The sequence below is a fragment of the Equus przewalskii genome, chromosome 4, assembly GCF_037783145.1.
Source record: "Equus przewalskii isolate Varuska chromosome 4, EquPr2, whole genome shotgun sequence".
Lineage (NCBI taxonomy): Eukaryota > Metazoa > Chordata > Mammalia > Perissodactyla > Equidae > Equus > Equus przewalskii.
Window position 1 is genome coordinate 70,883,443 of NC_091834.1, and position 12,099 is coordinate 70,895,541.

General features: G+C 38.3%; 1 protein-coding gene across 4 annotated transcripts; it reads right to left on the reverse strand.

The window, feature by feature from the left end:
• Window positions 1-3,742: 3,742 nt before the first annotated feature.
• GPR85 (G protein-coupled receptor 85) lies at window positions 3,743-9,994 on the reverse strand. 4 transcript variants are annotated; one of them, XM_008540984.2, is made up of 4 exons: window positions 9,646-9,994; window positions 8,574-9,201; window positions 8,294-8,408; window positions 3,743-7,165 (listed from the first exon to the last, which is right to left on the reverse strand). In XM_008540984.2, exon 4 carries the CDS (start codon window positions 6,993-6,995, stop codon window positions 5,883-5,885), a length of 1,113 nt encoding a protein of 370 aa, XP_008539206.1. In that variant the 5' UTR covers window positions 6,996-7,165; window positions 8,294-8,408; window positions 8,574-9,201; window positions 9,646-9,994; the 3' UTR covers window positions 3,743-5,882. The 4 variants fall into 4 exon arrangements, with proteins under 4 accessions (XP_008539206.1, XP_008539204.1, XP_070473714.1 ...); XM_008540982.2 differs by having other exon boundaries at window positions 8,294-8,435; XM_070617613.1 differs by having other exon boundaries at window positions 8,294-8,435; window positions 8,574-9,205; window positions 9,646-9,932.
• Window positions 9,995-12,099: the final 2,105 nt, after the last annotated feature.

Consider the following 12,099-nt stretch of genomic DNA (forward strand, 5'->3'; position numbering starts at 1 on the left):
GAGTTAATTGCCTATCTGTGTTTCTTTAACACTTCTCTCACATACCTCCCCTACAGCACTTATCACATTGTCTCATAATTTGTTTGTGTCTCTGCTGCTATAGATGGTGAACTATGAGGGAACCAGTAAAAAGGAAAATTTAGTTAAGATGCCAGACTCTCTTCTAAGGGCTTCACAAGGATGCACTCATTGAATCCTCTCAATAACCCCAGGACGTACGTCCTAGTATCCCCTTTTTATTGAAGAGGCATAAAAAGGTTAAGTAACTTGCCCAAGATCATACATACAGTAGGCATACAATAAATGATTGTTGAATTGAATTATGTTTAAGCAAAAATGCTTACTAGAAATGATCAAAAATTTCCTTTTTCACTGGAGAATATGAACTCTCAATTCAACATTTTTTTGATGGAGGAGAAAAGAACAAATTCCTCTTTCATCTAGTCAGATTTTTGCTTTCTTAAAGCTATGAAAAAAAAACCCCAAATTAATTTTACCTAGTTTAAGCTTGATTATCAATCCAGCTTTAAAGTTTTTAATATTGTAATAACTTTTTCCCATGATATAATAAGTGACTTACTTCTTGACCCCACGACCTTGAATATCCATACAAGTTAAATGTTATTTTATTGTCTATTCAAAGCCTCATAAACCAAGATATGCATTACAGTGTCAATTTAAAAATTTGTGTCAAGAATCTGTTATTTTCCAAACACACAGAGATAAAAAAGGAACTGTTTTCTGCCTCCAAGCTGAGCTTGAAAACCTATGTCTTCCGGAGGATGATGTTGTCTCACGGCACCAGAAGGAGCTGGGGTCTGGCTGCAACGGCCAAGTGTGTGCAATTCTAAACCTCAAACCACCTGTGGCTCCTTTGAGTCCTCTTCCTCCAATCACTCAGAGGGGAACATCTCTTTGCCTTTCTCCAGGGGCCTTTCAGGGCTCCAGCCCTCGTATTAACTCCCTGGTCTAGTGGGAGGAAAACTGGCTTTAAAAGCCTTTTAATCCAAAGGGTTTGAGCAGCTAATGGACATCATCCCTTTGGCAGAAGGAGATGATAAAGAAGCTACTTCTGCATTTTAAAAACCAGGTCTTATTTATATAATCCTTTTATAAAGTTAAAACCTCTTGGTTTTAATATATTTTTTAGAGCCTGTTACATTGGAGTACAACGCAAAAAGAGTTAGCCAAAAAAATCTTTGCTTTGTTGCTCCAGTTCTCAATATCGCTTTAACTTATTTGACTGTTTTGACTGATGGCAAAAAATAAGCTAGTCATTTACAAATGACATCTTTGTTTCAACACTCCATAGACTAATTATGAACTTGTGCCTCAAAATTGAGCAATTCTATCATTTTTAAATGGTGTCAAAAAAGTTTCTGAGGGAATTGGTAAAGTCACAGAACACTAGCAAGCCCAGAGTTGAGAACAACAATAAAAAGTGTCAGCAATAAACAATTATCTTAGTAGACCCTGCAGTTTCCATTCAAAACATTTATAAGAGAATATTAACAAACATGAAAGCGATGTATTTTTGCATAGAAAACAAACTCACAAGTTTTTGGAATCATAAATAGCCCACAATTCTCGTAACCGTCTACCTTAATGTGTTTAGCCAGTATTTGAAACATTACGATTTATCATCTTATCTTCCTTCTTTTCTTTTCATACGGAATTAATATAAGCTGGGATTTTTTTTTTGTTTTAATAACAATACAGTCTATGCCACACGTGGAATAAAATAAAGAATGAAACAAAGCAAATTCATATAATGGTGAATACACAGTGAAGAGTTTTGGTTTTGTTTGCAAGTGTACTACAGTAATCTCGATTGCAACACCACTCAGTTCCACACAGTTTAACTGAAAAGAAGTTTGTCTCTCTATAATTATAAATACATTTCACTGTATTTGCAATAGAAGTAAATTTTGAAGGCCAAACTTTTCAACTGATAGGGGGTTAGGGAGTTTTGTTGTATCTTCAATAAGGGACAATAAAAAAATGGAAGGAGTGGCATGCTTTAATAATAAAAGATATGTACCGTTTCACAGTTTGCTCCCATCTTTGCTTGAGCACCATGGGAGGCTCCCTGGGAGTCTGCATCTTAGTGCCTTCCTTACCCAAGCATCCTCACACTAACTTGCAGGAAGTTATGAGTATGGAAGAAAAGACACCTCCATGCCTCTTGAAGGAACTGAAATCTCTCTTATGTGGAAATGGACATTCAGGACACTCAGCAAAACTGACCTGTTATTTTGTATATAGCGTTAACAACATGGGAACTCAGTGTTCCAAAACACAACATGATGATTCATCTAAATGAAGTATGAGCAGAATGGGGGTTCCCTCTGAATTGAGGGAGTATGCCATATAAAAGATCCCAAGGATTACTGGGAAAAGGTAGCAGATAAGGCACTGAAGGGAAAATGGAGAACAGTCCCATTTATGGCCATTAATACCACGTCCATCTTAGAAATGTTTACTATCATAACACTCATAACTCATTGCTACTATGTATTTAATTATCTTTCCCACTAGACTAAGAAATCTGTATGACTGTTCTGCTTGTTTTCCACTGTGCTCCCAGCACCAAGCCCAGTGCCCAACAGACATTCGTTGAGTGAGTGAATAAATGAATAAGCAATTCAGGTAGCGTTCATGGAAGCAGAGGCAAATGGCTATGTGGCCATATCCATGTGTTATCAATACAAATCAGTTAACCTCTATGAAAAATACTGGTGTTAAAATCCAGCCAGCTAACAACATTCGAAAAAGACAACTCAGTCAATAGATTGTCCTACAAATAATTTTTAATCTTATCACTATGGTTCATTTAAATGAGGCGTCTGTGGGAAACTGGGCAAGTTACTCACCTCTTTCTGCCTCTGTTAATATCTGCATAGCATTCCACAGTCACAGACTGAAAGCCTGACTCCAGTCAGGCATCTCACAAATGAATATACTATGCACCAAAGGAACCAGATGAGACAGTACAGACACATCTATGCAAACACATCACCACTATTAAGGAAAACGATTTAAAGACTGCTCAGCTCAGATGTAATTAGTCCAAGAGGGACACATTATTATTGATAATGGGTCTTTCTTACAGGGAAGTTGAACTCCCCAGTGCGAATGTATTTTTATGGGTTGAAGATTAGTAACATTTTCAACTTAAATTAGTTACCAACTGTTTTTAAATATTGAATATTGGAATGGGTGCCAAAAGAGAGAATGCGATTTGGTCATTAAGACACTGAAGCAGACTTTTATTTTATATGATTGCTACCATTACTCATTGACTTACAAATGGCGTTGATTAACTGGGGATGTATCTCACTCACTGCTTGCCCCTTGACCTGAAATGCCGAGTTAGTCAAGAGTAGGCTTACACGAAAGTCACTACAGTTCAGTATTATTCACTGACCATTGGAGCTGATCACTTCCCCAGGCTGTTGGAATCTGTTATTCCAAGTAGCTAGGTGGAGTCAGGCAATCTCACTTGGCTGCTGCTCTTGACCCCTCAATCCCCTACTCTTAATTCATGCCCTGGTGTTCTTCTCTATGTAATGGAGGCTAGTGTTGATAAAATCTGGCCTCTCTGGCCTCAAGATTGTTGCTGAATTTCCTACTGATTGCTGGTGATATTTGAACCTCTAAGCAAAATTCTCTATAAATATAATCATCATAATTATGTCTCTACTGTAAATTTTTTTGAGTTGGAAACATAATGTTATCAGAGTATCTTTCAATAACATTTCCTTTATTGTATTTCGGATAATTATTTTAGTGCCAACAAAGGGCCTTTATTGCTAGATTCAACTCACTGTTGTACATTAAACTTTGTCTCAGATCCAATCAACTTTGGTATAAAGTAAAAATGAGGTCAAACAGTGCTCACTAAGTCACGGCTTGAGTTGTCCTTATAAGAGCAAAATGGAATAGTTGCATATATCATTGAGACATTTCAGTGATTTATTTTTCCTTATTTATATTTATATTCTCTTTACAGAAGTACTGTAGTAATAAAGAATTCTGTTCCATTAGATTCCTAATCTTACTTTTCAAGTACAAAAATAAAATAAGTAAAACCCAAACAAACAAAAACAATGGAAAACAAGCAAAAACAATAACAACTTTCTGGCTTTGTCATGTTATTGTAAACTGTTCTTCTTGCAAGTTATATATTTAGAACCCCAAGTTTCTACTGTGCCCCAAATTTAAATGTGCTATTTATAACAAAATTCTGAAACAACCAACTAAACAGGTATACTTCTCTAAATATTACTGGCTTGTAAGAATAAATAGAGGGATAATTATTATAAGCTACCAAATAATGCTCTTGTGGATATTATTATTTGTCAGTTTATCAGCTTTATGCTCCCTACCATTCATGCATTTCCAGTTCCAGAATATAGAAGCTACAAAAATCAAAAAACAAAACCATAATAAAGCTAGTTTTCCTAGTTTGTGCTTGCCTCCCAGGTCAAAAAAAATTGTTAAGTGCCAAAAATGTAAAATTTATTCCAAAAAAAAGTAACAGGCTACACGGGTAAATTTTGGCAAATGCAACTTTATATTGAAATTCACACATCTGTATCTTAAAGAATGAGACTCACAGACTCTAATGTATTTCTAAAATACCAGAAATAATATTATAAGCTTTCACAAGTTAAAACTGAAATAATTTAAACGACCAATACACTAAATGTGCAGAAAGTATAAACAAAGACTGTGCCTTCGGTAGAATAAATGCTTCACAAATTGTGCAGGATGTCATACTAAGGCTGTGGTCTCCCCTTGACAGCTGATTTAAAATATAAACATACATCAACTGCCTGCTTCTTAGAACCCACTAGAATGGGTAGCACACCTCAGAAGAAAAGCTCATCCCAGTGATGTGCACCTTAATTTTCAAACCATGTGAGGAAAAAGGAAAAAGTTTTAAATGATCGTCCATGCACTTCCAGATGTATGCCCATGACCAGTTACCGATTCCATTTCCCTTGACTACATTCTCCAATTCTAAATAAGATGAAAGATACTAGATAACCCTTAAGGCAACATGTGTTTATTCTGCATTATTAGAACTGCTCGATTGTGACCAGTTGTACCATTAATGTTGCCTCCCAGACCAATATCTAGCATTCATAAAATATAAATGAATCGGAAAAACTTTATACCAAATCAACAAAAATCACATAATACAGCTCAATGCTAGCAATTTCACTAGTAGGTAAGGAAAGTGGTATTTAGAAATAGTAATGTATTAATAAAAAAAGAAAAGTAAACTCTAATTGGAACCAATATACTGCTTTGGAATGCTCCCAAACACTTACAAGGCGATTTTTTAAAAGTGTGATAATCCAATAATTCATGGCACGTCTTTAGTGGATTACAGTACTTTAAGTTCCCAAATATTTCAGTCTTTGCAAAACAATAATTGTATGAAATGTTTTAAAGTCTTCAAACTTCTAAAATTAGTTTTTATCAACACATTTACCTCATGTCAACTTAATTTATTAAGATGTCCAATGCTAATTGTTTTTTGATGTTTTGTCGTAAGTAGTGATATACACAGCATTTAGCACTGATACTTAGCACCTGCTACTTTCATTATCTAGTTTTCAACCACATAAAGAAACTTAGGGCAGTGGTTCAGTCCTTTCTTAATTACAAACCTTCGCCGGCCATCAGCAGGATCACTCTGAGATTTAAAATAGGATTATAGGTGAACTATTGCAAAGACTGCAGAATGTTGCCCAAATCCTTATAACCTCTGATCCCATTCTTGATTTTCTTCTCAAGATATGGCTACAGGCCACAATCGCTTAGCAGAGAAGGTTAGTGTTTCACAAGGCTAAAGATTTACAGATGCTCCTTCATATAACACAGTAAGGTTCCCTTGGTAACCTGGATTTTCTGCAGTAAAGAAGGGTTGTGCTGAAACAGCGCCTCAGCTCCCTGTTGGAGAAAATGCAGACAAAAGGATTGATTCCTGCTTGGGCAAAACTCATCCAGACAGCAGCTGTTAGAAATCCCCCTGGTACTACAGGCCCTCTTGCAAAAACTCTCCAATAACAGGCCACCAGATAGGGGCCCCACAAGGTTAGGAAGAGGAAAGTCATGATATAGAACATTCTGCTGATTCTTTTCTCCATTTTGAACTCATCTAAGACCAATAGCCTTCTTCTGCCCGTGGTGTTTGCATTTTGCCTGATGCCCAGCAAAGTGGGTGGTGTGGGACCCCTTCCAAATCCTGCTAGCCAATTGGCAGCTGCCTGGCCACTGGCTCCGGGGCCATGAAAAGTCCAGTTCTGGCTGACTGCTGCTACAAACTGGACTGGCTTCATTTTCCTTCGGTCGTGGACAAAAAATATCAGCTTGAGGTAGACAAGCTGTGTGGCTAGGAGGATGAGAGCAAGGAGCAGCATAAATCCTAGGGAATCATTAGCCCTGAAGGAGCGGTGTTGGAAGGTGCATTGATCTTCCTCCCTAATGAAGGAGTAAGTGCCCACATCTAAAACTGGGGGGAAGGCCATGGCCACAGACAGAGTCCACACCATGCAGATCACAGCCAGACACGTCCAAAAGGTCAGCCTCTTTGTATAGAAGCGGTGATGGGCGATAGCTAAGTATCTGGTGACACTGATGCAGAAGAGCATGAAAGCAGTGTGGAAACAGGACAAAACCCCCAGAAAGGCAATCACTTTGCAAGTCAGAGTCCCATAAGTCCAGGTAGAGCCATTTTTGACAGAGTTGAATACAAATGGGAAACAAATTGCAGATCTGAGGATATCTGAACAGCAAAGATCCAACAGGAAGTAGTAAGGTGCTCTATGCAAAGTCTTATCTTTCACTAGCAAAATGGAGATCAGAAGGTTGCCCACAACGCTGACTCCTATTATGAAACCCAAGGAAGTCAGTTTCAGAAAGGCTGTCAGAGGAGAAAGATTTTGCAAAATGTTGTCGGCTGCATGGCTATAGTTCGCCATAGATGGATGGAGGATAAAGATACAGCCTCAGTCAAGTCTCATGATCTAGATATAAGAACAAGGAAAAGATAGATCCATACATTTTACTGGAAATGTAATCCACAAAGAGAACTGATCCGATCTGCAGTCATGCTTCCTCTTTTCTTCCAGTTGATTTGCCATCGGAATATCTGAAAAAAAAAAAAGAGCTATCAGTTCTTAAGTTAACAAGTAATGATGTCAGGCAGTGCTAACATAAAGTTGTTCGTTTTTGGGTAAGCAAATAAAGTTTTAATTTCGAATAACATTATTTGCTTTAGTATTTTTGCTTGAGATTTGAGAGAATTGGCTTTTTAAATTTTCTGAGCTGGACAAATTTAAAAATGTCCTTATTTTGGAGAACATACGTTTGGACCGAAGGAATAAAATGTTCCACAATCGTAAAATATGCCAATCCAGGAATTAATCACTAGTGTTGCAATGGGATCTACAAGATTGCTAATAGGAGAGAGACAGAAGACTATGTACATTTATTTGAGGTCTGTTAGTATCTGTCAGTGTTTTACAGCCAGCTTCTCTTCTGCTGATGTGGATCCAAAGAACCCTTGCAAAATATATGTCTTTTAACTCAAGTGCCAGTATTCATGCTGCATATTGTAAGAAGAGTATTTGTTGATTCATCTTAAAGCATAATTTCAACATTAGACCTTGAAATTAATAGGACTTCTCCCAGGATTTGATGTGATTTAATCTTTTGTCTTTCCCTCCCCACCCCACCCCCCATTTTTGGCAAATCTTTTCTTTTTTAAGTCCATATGATTATTAAAAATGATTAATGTAAATATTGGCCAAGGAAACACACCCAAAGGAATAATGCACTTGCATTTGTAAACCCTGGCTGCCTGAATTCCAATGAATTCAACATGAACCTTTATTTCTTGGGCAATTAAGTCTTCCCCATTTGCACGGACAATCTTTGTTGCAAATTGCAAGTGGCTTCATTTTAAAACGAAATGCACATCATCTCCTAGGTGCCTGGGAGCCACACCAGGGAAATCAGCTTCCTCTTATTCCCACGAAGCGTGCTTCCTTGGCCACTTCTCACTTGCCCGGAATATGCTGATGGAAGCCCAGGCAAAACTGCGTTCGATGATTTTAATTTCCTCACCGGTACATCCCCGGGTAAATACCGATCGCATCATGCAACATTACGAAACCTGAAATCCGCCACCCCTGGATTTATAATGGGGGGTGGAGGAGGGGGAGTGGGGGAGAGAGAGAGAGAGAGAGAGAGAGAGAGAGAGACATGCATTACATACGCGAAGATGGGGAGAGAGATTGCTTCTGTGCTGCAAGGGAACTGTTCCCGGTGATTCGCAGTCTGATATTCCTCAGTTTTGCAACGCTTTCCAGAAATGAAGCTCTCAATAAGCCCTATTGAAGATGCATTGTCTGAATGTACTTCCATTATGCAGTTTATTGTAAAAAAAACAAAAAAACAAAAAACCTCAGGGAGGGTTCTTTCCCGGTGAACCTGCAGTTTCATCGACACTGTGCGCCCCCCTCCCCCCAAACTTAACGGAGAGTATATCCTCCTACCTGTTGGTGTTGGATATCCCGACAGACTATAGCTTCTTCTTTCTATAAATTGCTGATTTTTTTTTTTTTTTTTTTGCCTTAGTGCCTTGACTGAGCATCCAGGCAGGGCTCGGCGGCGCCTGCGCGCTGGAGCCTCCTTGAGCTCCAGCCGCGTCCTCCCCTGTCGCAGCGGCACCGTCTCCCCCAGTAACGCAGGGGCCGTGGCGGCGGCGGCGGCGGCGGCGGCGGCGGTGGCGAGGGCGGCGGCAGGGGCTGCTTCAGGCTTTGTGGAGCCAACAGGCGCCTCGACCCGTTTCCAGAGTTGGCTGGGTTAATTGAATGTCCTGTCTTGTTGAACTGGCAAAATTAGGCTTTTGTCCCCTTGTGGCTCCTTCTGAACTTTTCCCTCCCGGCATTTGAAGTGGGGGCTTGGAAAGGCTGGATCAGGACCTCAGGCCCACCCTCTTCCCTTAGGGCCGCGCCCGGAGAAGCCCGGGTGCCGAGGGCGCCCGCCCCTTCCTCAGCTTCCCGGAACCCTCGCCTTCCCCGAACATTTTCTTCCTTTCTCTTTTAGGGTGGTCCGAAGCATTGGAAGCTTCTTTTAGATTTCTTCTTTAATGATTTCCCCAGCTGACCTTTGATTTGCAGGCTAGCTGGGAAATAATAATAATAAGGAAAAAGAAAAAAGAAAGAAAAGAAATTAAATATAAAAGAAAAGCTTAGTCAAAAATTTTGCCAATGGGGAAGAAGGGAAAGCAGGTTAGGGCAGCCTTGTCCTTTGTTAGTCATCTTCTATTCTCGAATGCACGGAAATATGTGTTAAGTAGGGAGAAGCTAAGTTCAGGGGACAACTGCAAAATGCTTTACATCCATTCTACCTTAACGAATAGACTATAGAATCAGGCTCACAAAAATGTTAAATGACTACTCTTTGCATGCCACCCCACCGAGCAAGTGCCTTTTTTTTCCTTCTTTTAAGCCGCTGACCAATAAATTGGTAATGTCAAAGCAGTTGTGTGTGTGTTTCCTTCCTGCCCCCCTTTGTTATTACGGAAGAAAAACAGTAGGAATATAACGAATTTGTAAAACTTACACCCGTCCAAAAGGTCCGAAGATATCACAAGACACCACATAGCCTGACACCTGAGTGCTTAGGGATGCCTCTGGAATCATGCATTTCCTTGTTTTACCATTTCCGAAGAGTTTTGTTTGTGGGGGTGGGATGAGATTTTAAACAACTCTCCGCTCTCCACCTCCAAAAAACGAGCAGACGTGCTTTCATTAATTCCCAACGTAAAACGTCTGCTTCTCTTCCTGCATGCTTATTGCTTTATAATAATCTGTTAATGAAACAGAAAAAATAAAGATCTTCTCTACAGTAATAATTTGATCTCCAGACAGCAGTAAAATACCTCATTGCTGGGTGGTGAGATTGTGACATTAGGGGGAACTCAAGCCAATCAGCATACAGATAATATGGGTTAATTTACATATTGTATTTCTATTGGACATACGGAGGTAAAGCTTCTCTGTTTAAGCTTAAAAATGAATACTTCACTGTCATGATGTCACAGTCATTACACAAAGCCCTATGTTGGTAATACTGAAGTGATGTTACATTTCCCTGATTTGTTTTTGGATATCCTAAACCCGTTAAAAAGTAGATAATGATTTGTTTAAAAAAGGTACCTAACTTTGGCATACCCTTAACCTAGAAAAATCAATCCTACAGCGGTACTGGAAGTAACTCGAGGGCATTTCCATTCAAGTGAAACATTCCTCTTTTTTGCAAAACAAATAAATTCGGAAGAGCTCAAAACTATATGCTGGTTTGCAACTTGTAAGTGTAATGTCAGACTCGTTTTTTATGGAACTACAAATCAATTCAATTTGTTCTTTTATACTTCCCAATTAGTGGCTCAATGTACTTTGCAAAGAGTTATTATTTCCTGAATGTTTACAGTTAAAAAATCTATAGAATAAGGGACTTAAGTTTGTTGAAGATTCATGATTGGCAAGATTTTAGGTTGTATGGAAAAGCTATTTAAAAGTAAATTAAAAGGGTGACTGCACTGCCAGGCCATGAGGCAATAATTTACTCTGCCAAAAAGTTTAGTGCCAAGATCCAAGGGTTTAACTGTCCTTAAAGATAGTTAAACCCTTGGATCTTGGGAAGCTGGTATTGATTCCTTAAAAATAAGAGAGGGGACGTGTGTATGCAATATTCTTTCATATCCACATCTCAGGGTGCTGTAGAGCTGTTATTTTCCTTTGCATCTGAGCGCAGTTATATCCACTAGCTCTTCAGTTTTTCCAGCTGTTAGATGAGAATGTCATTTTCTTGCCTCACAAGGGGGCTCAAGAAATTAATGAGATATTTTCCATTTAGTTCATTAACTCTACTGGAGAAAATGTTGAAGTCTGCTTCTTCCATCAACAGGAATTTTTAGAAATATATCTGATAGCTGACAAAAGCTTCATATCATCTACAAGTTCTCAAATGTGAAGTTATGGCTTCAAATTTTTCAGGCAGTAACGTTATTGATCTTAGCTAATTTCTTTTTGATTCCTTATATCGCCAAACCTAGAAAAACTGATTGTCAGGTTAATAAAGGGACAAAGCAAACAACAACAAAATACTATATACCCTGGATTTGAAGATTCTAAAGATCTGAAGGATTTAAAGTTTTCAAGCTCTTGTCATATTGCATTTACTGTATTGATCAGTGGCTTAGGAAGACTGAATTTGCTTAATTGGATTCTTGTAATAAATGTATACAATTTTATTTAAAACAGCAATTATCTTCTTTTCAAAATTAATCAGACATTTCAGATTTTTGCCAAGTGTTGCACAGCTCATGATGGGCAAATGCGGTGTTTTGTTCCACTCATTGTTTATGTGAAAATGTGTCAAGAAGTAAACAATTCTTGGTAAATGCAGAGAATGATAGGCTAGGTTAACATGTTCTAAGGAAAAATTTTTAAATCATTCAAAGTGCTATCTCTGTTGCTTAAAGCTTGTCATTAAAACTTTGAAAACATGTATCTTTGATATTCTCAACTCTAGCCAAATCTAAAGCTGTATATGAAAAAGAGGCTTCTATACATTTTCTGGAAGCTATCAGGTTAAGAAAGGCTCTCATCAGGAACTTTTGCATAGAAATATTTTCTAATAGGTTATTTTAAAAATTCACTAACCTAGAATAAGTGACCAAGAAAAAGGGAGATTGTGCGTTTATATTTTGATAATGGGTTTCACTTTCTAGTCTATGGAAAAAAGTGACCTTTTCCACAGTGACATCTAAGTAACTGGAAGTTTCTAGGGCTTTGTACTCTATCTGCTTGAGGAACACAATGGTGAAAGAATACACTAGACCTAAAAAACTACCACAGGACTTTTAAAATTGTGCCTCGGGAGTTCGGAATAACCATAATTGTGAACACCTCAAGCAGTGAAATTCCTTCAGAATTTTAATGAGTTTTGAAAAGATTAAGAATCTGGCATGTTCCTTTCCAAAATGCTAAAAGGTTCATTTGTCAGATTTTT